Consider the following 17,613-nt stretch of genomic DNA (forward strand, 5'->3'; position numbering starts at 1 on the left):
AACTGGCCGTAGAGGACTTTGCGCGGGAGTCTATGGCTGGGCATACGAATGACATGCCCCAGCCACCTGAGTTGATGTTGGTTCAGGATGGACTCTATACTGCAGCTGCCTGCCCGTTCCAGTACCTCTGTGTGTGGCACTCTGTCCCTCCAAGTGATGCCGAGGATCTTCTGAAGACATCTGACATGGAAGGCCTCCAGGCTTCTGAGTTGGTGGCTGTAGATGGTCCATGCCTCACATCCATACAGTAGCGTGGAGATGCATACTGCTTTGTACACAAGCACTTTGGTGTGGAGATTGATGTTGCTGTTTAGAAAAACCCTTCTCCGTAGACGACCAAATGATGTTGAAGCTTGTTTAAGGCGGTTTTGGATCTCGTCCTCCATTGTGCAGGTGTCAGATATTATACTTCCCAGGTATTTAAAGGTGGGAACCGTGAGCAGCTGTTGCCCTCCTGCTGTGAAGGTTGTTGGGTGGCACGGGGGGCCAGCACTCAACTGACAGATTACCTCCGTTTTCTGGGTGTTGATCGTCAGACCCATTCTGCTGTATGCAGTGACAGCTGCCGAGAGAGTGCTTTGTAGGGCCTCTGGTGTGTGGGCTACCAGGGCACAGTCGTCGGCATACTGTAGCTCGATGATGTTTTCAGATGTTAACTTGGTTGTTGCCTGTAACCTCCTGATGTTAAACAGGTTACCATCCAGCCTGAAGTCAATGGTGACTCCAGCCTGCTCCTCCAGCATCCTATGTAACAGTGTTGTAACACAGACTAGGAATATGTTGAACATGACTGGAGCTAGCACACAGCCCTGCCTTACTCCAGTCTGTACACTAAAGGGCTCAGATCTGTGCCTCCCCACTACCACTCGGGCCATCATCCCGGAATGAAACTGTCCAAGGATGGTGAGAAACTTGGATGGACATCCAAATTTCTTCAGCACCTGCCACAGCAGATCCCTGTTCACTGTGTCAAATGCCTTTGACAGATCTAAGAAAGCGATGAACAAGTCCACACACACACACACACACACACACACACACACACACACACACATACACACACACACAGTTTCATTTACCTGCCACCAGGGACGTACACAGATAGACTCTAGGTGGTGCTTGAGCACCTGCCCTTTGCCCCAGAAGTGCCCTTTTGAAAGGTTTACAGCAGGGGTCTTCAACAGGGGGTCCGGGACCCCTAGAGGGTCCTCGGAGTTACTACAGGGGGTCCGCCAATTCTTTATGTGATATGATTTTACTTTTTACCATAACCGCTCGAAACCTAGCATCCCTTTTCTGAGGAGAACTTTAGCCAAAAATAGCAGATCTACAAGCTCACAACGCCTCGCGCTGCGAGGCGTTGTGGGCTTGTAGATCTGCTATTTTTGGCAAAGAGGTATAGGTGTAGAGGGGGAAAAAAGAGCAGACCAAGTAAACAAAAAAAAGTATAATTTACTTGAGCACCTGCCCCTCAAAATGTCTGTGCACGCCACTGGCTGCCACGGACAGTCGCCAGTCAGGCAACCGTTAGTGTCGACCCCTGTCAATGGGATCGGTGCATAGACTGGCGTACTCGCCCATTCCATATAAGGAGTATCAGGACACATGTCAGATCCTGGTATCGGGACATCTCTTGTTTCTCTACACACTATAGTTTAGTCAGTGATGTTGAGAGTTGTCGTTGTTTCTTTTCTTTACAGTTCGACAAAGACACCATTTGGTTCCATTTGTACACTCTCAGAGTTACACACCCATAAGGGTCCATTTGGTTCCTAACTATCCATCATTTAGCTGGGGACCCCCTGGAACCCCCTCAAGGACCCCTGGGGGTCCCCGGACCCCACTTTGAGAACCAACACTGTAGATAACTGTCATTTCTGCAAACATGTAAACAGTTCTAGGCTAGCGTTTTACCAAGAAACGTTAGGGTGACAAAGGGGACAGGAAATAAGGTTAAGACGCACTGCACCTCAGCACTTCCATCCAGGACAGGTTGCACGCCCCTAACATAAAGAAAGCCAATTACTTGTTCATTATGTCAGTGATGTGAAACTGCATACGAGGAGTCATAGATATTCAACTGGCGGCCCGCGGGCCACGTGCGGCCCGCGAGGAGCTTTCCTTGTGGCCCCTGGCCATATTCCAAAAAAAAAATCATTTTCATAATTATTATTTATGTAAATATATGTTCGTTTTTATGTTATCAAAGTTAAAACAGTACAAATTATTTACCCTTCATTAGTTCTTGAAAGGCCATCTTTCATTGGAACTTCACTTAGAACCTTAAATAGAACCGAATTAGACCGAATTAGACCCGAATTAGACCCGAATTAGACCGAATTAGACCCGAATTAGACCCGAATTAGACCCGAATTAGACCCGAATTAGACCCGAAAAATTTCAAATTGTGTGCGCGCACTGTGCGGCCCCCAACTCCAAATTATTTTACAGTTGTGGCCCCCTGCCTAATCTAGTTGAATACCCCTGATATTGTTAGGTAAAGAAAAGTTAGGTAGAGGAAAGAGCATCGTATAATATTCACAACACTGTCTCAGCCTGTGTTTAGACATGGACATGAGACGTGTCGGTAATCATTGACAGTACATACAGTGCAGTGCATTGGTTCTCAAAGTGGGGTCCGGGGACCCCCAGGGGTCCTTGAGGGAGTTCCAGGGGGTCCCCAGCTAAATGGTTGTTAGGAACCAAATGGACCCTTATGGGTCTGTAACTTAACTCTGAGAGTGTACAAATGGAACCAAATGGACCCGTTAGGGTCCATTTGGTTCCATTTGTACACTCTCAGAGTTAAATTAACATTGATTTTATAATGTGAATTGGGGTCCCAGAGGTATAAATGCCATTAAATGGGGGTCCGTAGCCCTAATGCATGTCAAACTGGGGGTCCTTGAAATTAAAATGGTTGAAATCACTGCTAGAGAGCCGTAAAAATCTTCTGTTATCGGGGTCCCTGGATTATCTTTTCAAATGGGGGTCCGCGGGCTAATAAGTGTCCATTTGGGGGTCCTTGACATGAAAAAGTTTGAGAACCACTGGTGTAGTGTACATGCCACATTAGAATGAAGTTCAGAGCTGAGACACTAGAGGGCAGAGCAGCGTTATTACACAGCACAGCAGCACTCTACTCTAGTTCCACTGTATTAACACATGTTATCATCTGATTCTGTCTGTCTGTCTGTCTGTCTGTCTGTCTGTCTGTCTGTCTGTCTGTCTGTCTGTCTGTCTCTCTAGGTCAGTTCCAGACTGAGGAGCAGGGCAGCGTTATGTCCCACTACCAGCACCAGGTAAAGTAGTAGTACGACAGGCCTTAGGGTTTTAAGGGGTGTTTAGGGTTTTTAGTTTTTTTTTAGGGTTTTTAGGGTTTTTAGGGTTTTTAGAGTTTTTAGGGTTTTAAGGGTTTTAAGGGGTTTTAGTTTTTTTTAGGTTTTTTAGGTTTTTAAGGGTTTTTAGGGTTTTTATGTGTTCTAGTTTTTTTAGTTTTTTTTTGGGTTTTAATAACCTCGGTCCCAGCCTCACTCATCTGCGAAAGTTTTTTTTTTTAGGGTTTTTAGGGTTTTTAGTTTTTTTGGGGGGTTTTAAGGTTTTTTAGGGTTTTTAGTTTTTTGTTTAGACAAGATATCATGATCTGTAGATGTGCTGTTCCATTCACTTCTTTGTTAACTTATTACTTAACACGTCGTGTGCCATAAGCGGTCCGGACCGTTTTTTTTTTGGCCTCATTTTATTTTTATACGTGGGGGGCCCACGTGGGGGGGCACTCTAACGAAACTTTGGGATCATCCGAGGAGTTCTCTGAGAAGGAGAGGCCGGATGTGGATCCGTGTCAAAAAATCCTTCCGGTCGGGCCTCTCCAACGTTAACTCCTTGACTAAAAGCTTAATATCTCCATTTCTTTTTTAACGTGGTGGAAAGCGAGACGTTTTCGATCGGCGATCTCACTCTGCGATGGAGGATCGCGTTAGAAAAATATTATTGTTCCGGGCGTTAGTCGGGGACCCTCCGCCGTCTCGCACGCTTTGTTTATGTGCGCGTCCGCGTCGGGGGGGCTTCTACAGCACGAAACGTATCAACGTAAGTGGATGGAAGAAATGCAGGCACTCAACGTATAATATTTTAATAAACCTCTGGCACCCGATGTGTTAAAAAGGCTGTATCTCAGCTCCTGTGTACTTTCTTTTTAGCGGCGCTAGCCGGTATAGAGCGGATTACTAGCCCTCTATACCTGGCTTTTGCGTCAACGTTCTGATTGGTCAGACACGTCAACAAAGTGATTGGTCAAGCTTCACGTGACACGTGGCTATAAACACATTATAAACACTTATTGATGACAAAATGTATCAAAGGCGCCGCTACCTTCACACAGGTGTGATTTTGTACTTACGTGTGTGTGTGTGTGTGTGTGTGTGTGTGTGTGTGTGTGTGTGTGTGTGTGTGCGTGTGCGTGTGCGTGTGCGTGTGTGTGTGTCGGTGTGTCGGTGTGTGTGTGTGTGTCGGTGTGTGTGTGTGTGTGTGTGTGTGTGTGTGTGTGTGTGTGTGTGTGTGTGTAGGTTGATCCAGTATCCCTTGACCCCAGGTAAAGGTCGTATCGCCGTGACAACAGAGGACCTCTGCTGTCTGGATGAAGGGGAGTTCCTCAACGACATCATCATCGACTTCTACCTCAAGTATGTTAATGACATGTTAATTATATGTTAATTAACTCATTATATATAATTGACGTATACATCAAGGATGTTAATGACATGTTAATTATATGTTAATTAACTCATTATATATAATTGGCTTCTACATCAAGTATGTTAATGACATGTTAATTATATGTTAATTAACTCATTACATATAATTGACTTCTACCTCAAGGATGTTAATGACATGTTAATTATATGTTAATTAACTCATTATATATTACATCATCAGGTACTTGTTGTTGGAGTGTTCAGAGATCATGTCTGAACGTTGTCACGTGTTCAGCAGCTTCTTCTACAGACAGCTGACCGCTGAAGAGGAACCTCAACCTCTGTAAGAAACCCTTTAGAACCTTTAGAACCTTTAGAACCTTTAAACCCTTTAGAACCACTGAAGAGGAACCTCAACCTCTGTAAGAAACCCTATAGAACCTTTAGAACATATAAACCCTTTACAACCTTTAACACCTTTAGAACCACTGAAGAGGAACCTCAACCCTTTAGAACCTTTAACACCTTTAGAACCTTTAGAACCACTGAAGAGGAACCTCAACCTCTGTAAGAACACCATAAACCATTAAATGTTTTTAATAGTTCTTACAGACTGTTGTCTCAGACGTGTGTGTGTGTGTGTGTGTGTGTGTGTGTGTGTGTGTGTGTGTGTGTGTGTGTGTGTGTGTGTGTGTGTGTGTGTGTGTGTGTGTGTGTGTGTGTGTGTGTGTGTGTGTGTGTGTGTGTGTGTGTGTGTGTGTGTGTGTGTGTGCAGGGACAGAGTCAGCAGACATCAGAGGGTGAAGACTTGGACTCGAAACGTCGACATCTTCGACAAGGACTTCCTGTTTGTGCCTGTCAATCAAGAGTAAGGCCCGACCCTTCTCTCTCTCTCTCTCCTCTCTACACTGTACCCACCAACAATCCTTCTCTCTCTCCTCTCTCCTCTCTACACTGTACCCACCAACAATCCTTCTCTCTCTCCTCTCTCCTCTCTACACTGTACCCACCAACAATCCTTCTCTCTCTCTCTCTCTCTCTCTCTCTCCTCTCTACACTGTACCCACCAACAATCCTCTCTCCTCTCTACACTGTACCCACCAACAATCCTCTCTCCTCTCTACACTGTACCCACCAACAATCCCGGGTGAAAGCATGGACATTAGGGGTGTGCCGATACACTAATTTCACCAAACGATACGATACGATATTTGGCTCACAACTTCGATACGATATCGATATTTGAGCTAAAAAGCATTATTTTACACTTTGGGCTATTCAAAAATAGCAGATCTACAAGCTCATAGCGCGGCACCGAGTGCCGCGCTACGAGCTTGTAGATCTGCTATTTTTGAAGAATCTTGAAAATGTGTGCAAATCTTTGAATATATATATTTTTAACGCGAACATTTTTAACTCAAATCTTTGCTTCTGGGGGGTCCCTGGAACAACATATTTTGATGGGGGTCCGCAGCCAAATACATATAATTTTGGGGGTCCTTGACATGAAAAAGATTGAGCACCACTGATATAGAAACGTACGTTTTTCGGAAAAGTTGAGATTTAGGAGACATCTAGAATCGGCTTCAGGTCTAGGGATGGAGCTCGAAAACCGGGTCCATTATATACCCGGGCATGAATTTATCGAGACCCGGTTTTCGATAAGCTTTAGGCTTGTCGAGCCTGTTATCGAGTGTAGCGGCCCATGACGTCATGTCTAAACTATCAAAACAAGAGGCGATCAAGAAATAAATCTAATCACCCACGCTGGCACAAACATGTTGGTCTAAAAGTGTATTGATACCTGCAAGTTGTGCCAAACAGCGCTGCCCGGAGCGTGTCCGTCCCTCAGTCTATCGTTGCCGAAAATGGCAGATCTACAAGCTCACAACGTGGTGCGAACAGACGCAGTGTGAGCTTGGAGATCGGCCATGTTTGGTGCGTGACACCGTCGTACGATGAAGTATACATTGCGCTTTTAAAGTGACAGTACACACATTAACCGTTTCTTCAATATTATTTTCCAAAAGTAAAAAGGTCACTTGCCTTCTGTCTGTTAGAAAAGTACTGTATTTGAAGGCCCTAGTAAAATGTAGTGCAAGTGATATATTTTGGTTAAAACAAAGAAAAAATAATAGAAAAAATAACTATGCATTTTTTGTTTATAAAAAGTTGAAGAGACATGGAGATTTTATAGTAATTATTACAGTACTATTCATAATATAAAGCCATTTAACACTTATTGCACATTATATGAACTAGAAGCTCGGCCGCCCAAAGGGCGGCCGAGCTTCTAGTTCATATAATGGTCTTCTAGTTCATATAAGGGTCTAGCCCTTCGGGTTAGACCCTGTCTTGATCAGGGTTATCTGTTGCTTCATCTGCAGCTGCTCGACGCGCACGATGCATTTTGGCATTGTGTGTCCTCTTGCTCAATGAGGTTTTTCTGCGTGGTTCCATGCGTCGTTTTTTGGTGGCGGGTGTCCAGCTGTCACTGGGGTTAGCTGTTGCCATGGTCACATCCAATGACAGGGTGTGGCTGTTTCCCGGCTGACTGTCCCGATCAGGGTTATCTGTTGTTGCTGCTGTTGCAGCAGCTGCATTGAGTGTCCTCTTATAATATGATGATGGGTTCATCTATTTTATAGATGAACCCGTCATCATCTGTGTACGGTCTGATGTCATACTGAGGTCAGCACGTTGATGTTTCCATATATGGACACTCAGAGAGATTTTGTGTTGACTCATCTAGTGTATGTGATGTCAGAGCCTTTTATGAAGTGATGTCACAATGAGTCAGCGCTTGCTCCGAAACAGCCCGATGTCAGTCATCTCCGCATACGGAGATTCCAAACCTTTTGCGTTAGTTCCGGAAAACCGCATATCGGGTCGAAGCCTAGCTAAGAACGTAGGCAAAGGTCTGAGCTATCTGCGTGCGAAATTGTGTTTCAGACACAGTGCCGGTTCCCCCTTTGATGCAAACCCCATTATACCTGTTGTCATAGTTTTATGCCCATATATGGAGATCTCTGTATCTGGTTGTCTGTGTCCCTTTATGCCCATAATGGAGATCTCTGTATCTGTCTGTGCCTTCGACTGTGTTGCAGACACAGTGCCGGTTCCCCCTTTAATGCAAACCCCATTATACCTGTTGTCATTGGACCCGTTTTGACTTTATTATGGAGATCTCTGGATCTGTCTGTCTGTTTCCCTTTCATGCCCATATATGGGGATCTATGTATCTGTTTGTATGTGTCGTTTTATGCCCATATATGGCATATATCTCTGTCGCTTTTTGTTTGTTTCTTCTTTAAGCAGAATATGCAGCCTGCATAAATCTGCATCATTCAAGTCATCATCCCAGTCCCACGCTTTGTTGCTCTTTTCTTTTTTGTAGCGGGAGAGTTCAGCTTGAGTTTTTTTGGAGAACTTGTTTTTTGTTGGTCTTGTGCTGTTGATTTAGCTTGTCTTATGTCTCCCCCGTCTGCACCTCATCCAACTCAGATCTTGACTGATCCTTGTTTTCTTCAGTAAAAGCAGCACAGTTAATTCATTCTTCATCACCGATCTCATCAAAAAAACTGTCTCCTCCTCTGTCTGCTCCTCCTGTCTTCCCACCAGATGTTGACTGTTCCATCTGCTCCCCAGGAACACTGTCTCCTCCTCCGTCTGCTCCTCCTGTCTGGCCAGCAGATGTTGACTGTCCCATCTGATCCCCAGCAACAGCCTTATTAGCTTTCCATTTCGCATCCCAATCGAGTTTTGTAATTCTTTGGTTCATTTTTCTTTTTTCCTGCTCCAGTTTTTGTATATAAAGAAGGACTTGAGTCGATGTCTTGAAGGCCTGCTCCTGCAATTCCTTCCGGCTTTCCATGAACTTGCACTGATAATTTAGAAGTACCAAGTTGTTACGAATTATTTCTCCTTCACCGGGGTTTAGCTTTGGTAGCTTTTCTGGAGTACTCATTTTTTTGAGAGCTGCTTATAGACTATATGCAGAGGTCTGTCAAGAGTGCTGGACTTATGTGATGCCTTTTATGAAGTGATGTCACAATGAGTCAGCGCTTGCTCCGGAACAGCCCGATGTCAGTCATCTCCGCATACGGAGATTCCAAACCTTTCGTGCCGGATCCGAAAAACTGTGTATCGGGTCGGGTCGAGGCCTGGCTAAGATCGTAGGCAAAGGTCTGAGCTATCTGTGTGCGAAATTTGGAGTCTGTAGCACCAACCATGTGCTTTCAGGGCTCATCCATGCGATTCGGGACAATTTGGATTCGGCGTCCATTGGCTTCAATTAGTAGTCAGGACTCCGCATATGGATATTCCGAACCTTTCGCGTTGGTTCCGGAAAACCGCATATCGGGTCGGGTCGAGGCCTAGCTAAGATCGTAGGCAAAGGTCTGAGCTATCTGTGTGCGAAATTTGGAGTCTGTAGCACCAACCATCTGCTGTCAGGGCTCATCCATGCGATTTGGCCCAATTCGGCTTCAATTAGTAGTCACGATGGTTGTTTTAATGATAGGCAAAAATATTTTTTACTTTTGTCATCTTCATTTAATTTTAGATAGTGGTCAGCCACAAACTCACTGTCACAAACTGGCCTATACAAAAAGATACCGGTTCTGTTCAGAATTTTTCGCCTCACGTCTTTTTTCTTAATAATAGAAAAGGATCGATAGTGGGCTCGATAAAAGCTCGGTTCGATAAGCAGGCTCGATAAGGTGCTCATTATCAATAAAAATTAACGAGCTCCATCCCTATTCAGGTCTCAATGGGTTAAGACAGTAGGGAGCTGATATATATGTCACTCTTACCTTGATGATGGACAGGGACCAAATGGACCCTTATGGGTCTGTAACTCTGAGAGTGTACAAATGGAACCAAATGGACCCTTATGGGTCTCTAACTCTGAGAGTGTACAAATGGAACCAAATGGACCCTTATAGGTCTGTAACTCTGAGAGTGTACAAATGGAACCAAATGGACCCGTCCATTTGGATCCATTTGTACACTCTCAGAGTTAAATTAACATTGATTTTACAATATGAATTAGGGGGTCCCAGAGACATACATGCCATTAAATGGGGGGTCCGTAGCCCTAATGCATGTCAAACTGGGGGGGTCCTTGAAATTAAAATGGTTGAGAATCACTGTTAGAGAGCCGTAAAAAATCTTCTATTATGGGGGGGTCCCTGGCTTATCTTTTCAAATGGGGGTCCGCGGGCTAATAAGTGTTTATTTGGGGGTCCTTGGCACGAAAAAGTTTGAGAACCACTGTGCTAAATGACTGTAATGTAATGTAATGTAATGTAATGTAACTAGAGTCTCGGGGGGCTTTGCCCCCCGAGACCCCAGCCGCTGCGCGGGGCTCTAGGGCTGTGAGGGCGCGCTTATTTTGGGGTGGCAAAATAGTGGGATAGAACTGTCCAAAAGTTTTTAAAAAAATTGAAAAAAATGTATATATTTATTTTATTACGTGGGGGTCCGCGGACCCCCTGGTGGGCCGCGGACATCCTGGGAGTGTTGGAACCCCCGGGGACCCCCCTGGAACATGGCGGACCCCTCCGGGGTCCTCTAATGTTCTCCTAATGTTCCTCTAATGTTCCCCTAATGTTCCTCTAATGTTCCTCTAATGTTCCTCAGGTCCCACTGGTACCTGGTGATGGTGTGTTTTCCAGGGCTGGTCAAGGGTCACCTGGAGGAAACGAGCTCCTGCATGTCGTCGACGCCCCACGAGGAGCAGGAGGAGGTGAAGAGACCACGGCTCACAAGAGGTACGCTGCGGTTCTCCTCCTAAGTCAAGACAGCTCCTCTTTCAAACATCGCTTAAAGGACGACTTCACCACTTTTCAACATCTTCATATAATAGGTCCTCACTAATGCTCATGATAAAATGATAAAAAAAAATGTTCTACTTGGTCTGTGTCTCATAGGAGGGCTGTGGACAGTCCAGAAACCCGTCTACCAGTGACATCATCGTTAGGCAGGATTTTTTTTTTTCCCCAAAAGATTACAATTTTTTAATTCAGATTTTTATGAAGGCGAGAACAATGGGATCTATTATTGCGTTGCAACTTTCCAGGAATACAAAGCCCGCAGTTTCTATTAGCTTGGATTCCCCATCGATGATGTCACTGGTAGACGGGTTTCTGAACTGTCTACTACAGCCCTCCTCTGAGACACAGACTGATTAGAAAAAAATTGTACCATTTTTATCATGAGCATTAGTGACTACCTATTATATGAAGATATGTTGAAAAGTGGTGAAGTCGTCCTTTAATGCTTTTAAATACCTTGGTGTGTTTATTGCTTCCAAAAATATGATTAAAATGATTTTTTTGATTGATTGAATATTTTTTTTAGGCAAAAAATGTAAAACAGCACAGTTACATTTCAAATACTTTGTTTAACAGGTCCGTTCATAAAAGTCCTTGCGGACTTGTTTCCAATGAGGGCCTTGGTATTCAATTCATAGACATAGTGGCCCTCATTTATCAACGCAGCGTATAAACCGGCGTATATTTTTCCATATATTCGGCCGTACACCAACGTCGAAGTCACATTTATCAACGCATCCTACACAGCCGATCCGAGCGTACACTTGGTCCCAGCGTTGATAAATGTCACGGCTGAAACCGAGCGTCATTTAAATAACACGCCCTTAAATATTCTCAAAACGCCCCGATTTTACGACATGAAGACGAACCAGAATACGACCAAAGACATGAAATGCCAATAAGAAACAGTTCCCCCCCGCTGGCCTCGCCGCACACGCCTCTCTCTCGCTCTCTCTCGCTCTCTCGCTCTCTCTCTCACACACACACACACACACACACACACACACACACACACACACACACACGCGCACGCCCGCCCGACTTTGTCTTTCATGTCCGTGTCCGTAGCGTAGCGGTACATGAGACTCGGGCGGAATGCAGTGATTCCGTGTTAATATTGGAGCGTCGGGTTTATATCCTTAACCCAGCCAGGTTGTGTAGCCTACATAACTCTCTATGACATAACTCCATACCATAGGACAAGCTACTGTACGTTTGTAGACCTCACTGTCAGTGAAAAGATCGTCGGGGCTCCCGAAAATTCTCTCGCAGAAGCACTGCTGCGCTGCTGCGATGAAAATAGCAGATCTACAAGCTCACAACGCATCGCAATGCGACCTGTTGTGAGCTTGTAGATCTGCTATTTTCAAATAGCCAATGCAGCCATGCAGATGTGCAAGTTTAACCGAATGACTGTTAAAGCAGTTTGTTTAAATTACTTTATAAAATGATATATTTTCACAGCGATTATTTATTAGTGTAGATATACACATTTAGGAGTGGATTATGTGTCCAGATGCCTGTCAGACCGTCAGACAATGCTGCTCCGCAGGTCTAGAATGGAATAAACGGGTGCAGCAAACGTCAACAACTGGTCTCGACCAGACGTGAGATCTCAGCATAAAGTAGGATAAAGCCCACGTCAGGATATATTGATAAATGCCGAAAGGTGCGGTGATCTCGCCGTACGCTCATTATTTGGGCTGCACCGCGTTGATAAATGAGGGCCAGTGACTCCAGTTTTTGAAAGCATTAAAAGAGATGTGGAAAGGTGGACACCCCTTCCAGTTTCATTACTTGGACGCATAGCAAGTATAAAAATTAATGTTGCTGTATGAGATGCAGATGTCACCTCATTTCATACCCATCGAGTTTTTCAACACATAACATGCTTTGATTTCTAAATTTATCTGGCAGAAAAAAACGTGCCAGACTTAAAACTCCAGAAACTACAGCTGTCCACCTTAAAAGAGGGTTTAGCCTTACCAAATCTCTTATACTGTCACATGGTGTCCCAAGTAAGATATATAGTCGACTGGATCAAAAAGGATCCAAATTCGACCTTTCTAAATATGATCCCTCTAGGCTCTCCTCTATGTCCTAGGTGTTAAAGTGCCACTGAATCATGACCATAAAACCTTTTTTTCTGTGATTTTTATTTTATTTTATATTTAATGATATGATATACTACATTTAATAAATACCCTTTGTTTTGCCGTTTTCAAAAAAGTTTTTTCACAGAATCAAACGTTTTATGGTCATGATTCACCAGGATCCTGGATGGCTTGATTCTAGGCTTAAATTAATTGATATAAATATTTTGGGAAAAGTCAATGGGAAAAATGCATTGAGTATTTTGCAGTGGCACCAGGAAGTGGGGGGGAACTGCGACGCCCTATTGGAGTGGCGGAGGATGTCAGCTAGTTGCCATATTAAGTGGGAGGCAAGGGATGGATACACATGGTACAGTTGCGGTGTAGAGTCGAGGTGTAGAGTTGAGGTGTAGAGTTGAGGTTTAGAGTCGAGGTGTAGAGTCGAGGTGTAGAGTCGAGGTGTAGATTTGAGGTTTAGAGTCGAGGTGTAGAGTCGAGGTGTAGAGTCGAGGTGTAGAGTCGAGGTGTAGAGTCGAGGTGTAGAGTCGAGGTTTAGAGTCGAGGTGTAGAGTTGCGGTTTAGAGTTGAGGTGTAGAGTTGAGGTGTAGAGTTGAGGTGTAGAGTTGAGGTGTAGAGTTGCGGTTTAGAGTTGAGGTGTAGAGTTGCGGTTTAGAGTTGAGGTGTAGAGTTGAGGTGTAGAGTTGCGGTTTAGAGTTGAGGTGTAGAGTTGAGGTGTAGAGTTGAGGTGTAGAGTTGCGGTTTAGAGTTGCGGTGTAGAGTTGAGGTGTAGAGTTGCGGTGTAGAGTTGCGATGTAGAGTTGCGGTGTACAGTTGCGGTGTAGAGTTGAGGTGTAGAGTTGAGGTGTAGAGTTGCGGTGTAGAGTTGAGGTGTAGAGTTGAGGTGTAGAGTTGAGGTGTTGGCAGCAATAATGCGATGATTATTGTCTCCGCCAGGAGACTATGTTTTCGTTCTCGTCCTTCCGTGTGTCCACCGAGCTAACAATGGTCAAGCATCACGTGACACGTGACAATATGTTGAAAGGGTGTGCTTTGATTGGCTAGCGAGACGCATGACGAAATAGAGACCTATTATAAATAGGTTTGTCACTTCAAAAGATCATTTTATATCTTTTGAAGTGAGGTAAGACAGGATTAATCAGGAACAGTACTGGCGGAGACCTGTGCTCCGAGGAGCACTTTTTCTAGTTATATAATGTATTCGGTGTGAAGTCTTTTAGGATTTGTTTTTCTCTCGTGTGTTTTTGTCTTTATTGTATTGTATTATGTTGGGCCGTGTTGTGCCCTCTGTCCTGTCATACTCGTGGTGGATTGTCTACTTTTTTTTTTGTCTAATAAAAATATTGAAACGGAAATGTCTTTTTTTAAATATCATTATTGATTTGAGGTAGTATTAGACGTATGACTTCAAATCAATATCCCGTCCCAGTCCCCTGTTGAAGACGAAACATTCAGCAAAGGGAAACACATTGTAAAAAGTTTTCACATTTGAGTTCAATACAAAGGACTAAAAAAAACAAACATCCATCTTGTTGGAAACAGATACTCAGAACACAGCAAAAATAATAACAAAATGACTATAAATTAAAGTGAAAGATTAGGAAGTTTAAATGAGTTTTTATGTTTTTGTTTTGTGTTGCAGGTCTGAGAGCCAGAGGACAACAGTCTATCACCACGCCCCCAGTAAGAATTATTATTATTATTATTGTCTCCGCCAGGCCGAAAGGCATGGCGAGAGAGTATGTTTTACCCTCCGTCCGTCCGCCTGTGTGTCCGTCCGTCCGTCCGTCCGTGTTACCAGCTAATCTCCGACACCGTTGGCCCGGTCGCTCCTAAACTGTGCACACCCACTCCCTGGATGGTAATTCAGAACATCTGCCCCAATTTTTTCACATGGGCCTGTTATAGCGCCACCAGGAGGCCGATTTGTGCAAAACATTTTTTTTTACATTACTCCTACAGATTTTATCCAAACGTCATGCAGATCGGTACACAGTATCTCTATAGTCATGTGATCAACACGGATCTGTCCGATTTCCCATATTCCATCCTCATCGCCTATGGTTGGCTTCCAAAGTTTGCAGGATTGGTCCGTTTTGAACAAAAAGCCTCAAGCTATGCACGCAGCTTGCGATTTCCGTGAAATTTCACACGCACATTCCCACTAGGCCGAGGAAGAAATGCCACCCTTTTAACATTGGCCTGTTATAGCGCCACCAGCAGGTGTAATTTAGTCTGATTGCCGTGAAAGACCCTAAGAATAAATGCCACCATTTTCACATTGGCCTATTATAGCGCCACCAGGAGGCCAGAATAACGTACCTGACCTGGCGGAGACCTGTGCTCCGAGGAGCACTTTTTCTAGTTATTATTGTCTCCGCCAGGTGAAAGGCATGGCGAGAGAGTATGTTTTGCACCCCGTCCGTGTGTCATTCTGTCTGTGGACGGCTAATCTCTGGCACCGTTGGCCTGATCGCAGCGAAACTGTGCACACACACTCCCTGGATGCCAGAGCAGAACCTCTGCTTCAAATGTTTTACATTGGCCTGTTATAGCGCCACCAGGAGGCCGCTTTTTTTTGTAATGAGTATCATTTCTTCTAGGAGTGTACCAGGTTGGGGTGGAAGAGAGAGACAGCTTTAAAGAGGTGAGAACTATCGCTTCGATCCGTATAACTTCCTTATCGGTCGATATTATCGGCTTTTCCCCTTATAAATAATTGATCATTTCAGGAGCAAGAGCTTCAAAATCTAGTGGCCATGGGGTCAGCACTATGTATTTGAAATGTGACCGTTTATATAGATGTACGGACCGTTTATATACTGTAGATGTACGGACCGTTTATATAGATGTACGGACCGTAAATGGAGAAAGTGCAAACACCAGGTTGAAGTTGATCCATGACTGTAACAGGAGTTTTCATGTACCGCAGGGTAAGACTAACAGTAGCGGTTAATGAATAGACGACCAAATGAATTGATATACTTTAACGTGCGGAATCCGAAAACAGGCAGCGCTGTGATTCTGAATATTGTTACGATTACGGTGATTAGTATCATTGACATCACCTTCGTGTAACTTGCCCGACGTTAAGCTGTGTATGTGTTCAACAACACAGCCATGCAGCCTGGCAGTTAAAGTGCAGATTTCAGCTTGGGGGAAAAGAACCCTCCGACCGTTTTCTGGGTTCCATGGAATCTGTTGCTGGTTCATAGTCACCGTTGCGTTAATCGTGGTATTCCTGTTCTTGCTATTGTGTTGCAAATGATTGTGCGGGCGAAATAATATTGACAGCTAATGACAGGTGACGGAGGCTTGCCAGACCTATGCCGACGGTTGCTAAGCTAGCATCGGACAATCGCTGATTGATCGAGTGAATACTTTATTTAGCAAGACATGGAAACAGTACATGGAAGTACAAATCACAATACAAGGTCCTCTAAACTGGATCGCTCATAAAAGCACTTGGCTTATATTGTCTTTCGGCCTGGCGAGAGAGTATGTTTTACCCTCCGTCCGTCCGTCCGTCCGTCCGTCCGTCCGTCCGTCCGTGTGTGTGTGTGTGTGTGTGTGTGTGTGTGTGTGTGTGTGTGTGTGTGTGTGTGTGTGTGTGTGTGTGTGTGTGTGTGTGTGTGTGTGTGTGTGTGTGTGTGTGTGTGTGTGTGTGTGTGTGTGTGTGTGTGTGTGTCCGTCCTGTCTGTGTGTTACCAGCTAATCTCCGGCACCGTTGGCCCGGTCGCTCCGAAACTGTGCACACACACTCCCTGGATGCCAATTCAGAACCTCTGCCCCAAATTTTTCACATGGGCCTGTTATAGCGCCACCAGGAGGCCGATTTGTGCGAAACCCATTTTTTCCCATTACTTCTACAGCTTTTAACTAAACGTCATGCAAATCGGTACACAGTATCTCTATAGTCATGTGATCAACCCGGATCTGTCCGATTTCCCATATTCCATCCTCATTGGCTAAGGTTTGCTTCCAAAATTTGCAGGATTGGTCCGGTTTGAACAAAATGCCTCAAATCATGAACGCAGCTTGCCATTTCCATAAAATTGCACTCGCACATTCCCATTAGGCCGAGGAAGAAATGCCACTTGAACATTTTCAAATCAGCCTCATGGTGGCGCTATAACTGGCCGATTTGCATTTTCAACTATAACTGCACCGATCTGTGTGAAACTTTGCACGCACACTCCTTAGAGGCCAAGGAAAAACATCTGGACTGCATTTTTCACATCTGCTTTTTACAGCGCCACCAGGAGGCCGACTTATGTAAAATACATTTTTGGAAATTATTCCTTCAGATTCTGCCCAAAAACACGCAAATTGGTACACTGCATCTCCATAGTCATGTGATTCTGATGGATCTGTCCAATATTTCATATTCCATCCGATTTGGCTTACAGTGGCTTACAAAGTTTGCAGGATTGGTCTGTTTTGAACAAAATGCCTCAAATCTTGAACGCAGCATGCGATTTCCATTAAATTTTCCACAGACATTCCCACTTGGCCCAGGAACAAATGCCACCCTTTTTCACACCCTTTTTTGTAGCAAAACACATTTTTGGAACAAAATGCCTCAAATCATGAATGCAGTGTCCGATTGTCGTGAACGACCTAAGAATAAATGGCACCCTTTTCACATTGGCCTATTATAGCGCCACCAGGAGGCCACAATAATGTACCTGACCTGGCGGAGACCTGTGCTCCGAGGAGCACTTTTTCTAGTTTAAAATGAGATCCCACGCACTCACATCATGATGACATTTAACCCTTGAAGCCCTGAAGAAGCATCTGTGTCACTTTTTGATTTGAGCTAAAAAGCATTTTTTTACTCTTTGGCTATTCAAAAAATAGCAGATCTACAAGCTCGTAGCGCGGCACCGAGTGCCGCGCTACGAGCTTGTAGATCTGCTATTTTAGAAATATTGTTATTTTTTTGCAAATCTTGAGATTTGAGTTTCAAAA

General features: G+C 44.4%; 2 protein-coding genes across 2 annotated transcripts in view; one reads left to right on the forward strand and one right to left on the reverse strand.

The window, feature by feature from the left end:
* The window catches only part of LOC311041053 (uncharacterized protein), a gene marked incomplete at its 3' end in the record, with an annotated part of 464,158 nt that overhangs the window by 75,170 nt on the left and 371,375 nt on the right, over positions 1–17,613 (reverse strand). The gene's annotated exons all lie outside the window — the stretch shown is intronic.
* Positions 1,547–17,613, forward strand: part of LOC311040965 (sentrin-specific protease 7-like) — a gene marked incomplete at both ends in the record, with an annotated part of 17,902 nt that continues 1,835 nt past the window's right edge. The window contains 8 exons of the mRNA XM_084051404.1: positions 1,547–1,618; positions 3,250–3,302; positions 4,566–4,682; positions 4,936–5,037; positions 5,470–5,562; positions 10,338–10,468; positions 14,285–14,325; positions 15,246–15,289. Coding sequence (XP_083907530.1) covers positions 1,547–1,618; positions 3,250–3,302; positions 4,566–4,682; positions 4,936–5,037; positions 5,470–5,562; positions 10,338–10,468; positions 14,285–14,325; positions 15,246–15,289 — 653 coding nt within the window. The remainder of the gene's footprint in view (positions 1,619–3,249; positions 3,303–4,565; positions 4,683–4,935; positions 5,038–5,469; positions 5,563–10,337; positions 10,469–14,284; positions 14,326–15,245; positions 15,290–17,613) is intronic.

This window comes from Gymnoscopelus microlampas, assembly GCF_963454915.1.
Source record: "Gymnoscopelus microlampas genome assembly, chromosome: 24".
Lineage (NCBI taxonomy): Eukaryota > Metazoa > Chordata > Actinopteri > Myctophiformes > Myctophidae > Gymnoscopelus > Gymnoscopelus microlampas.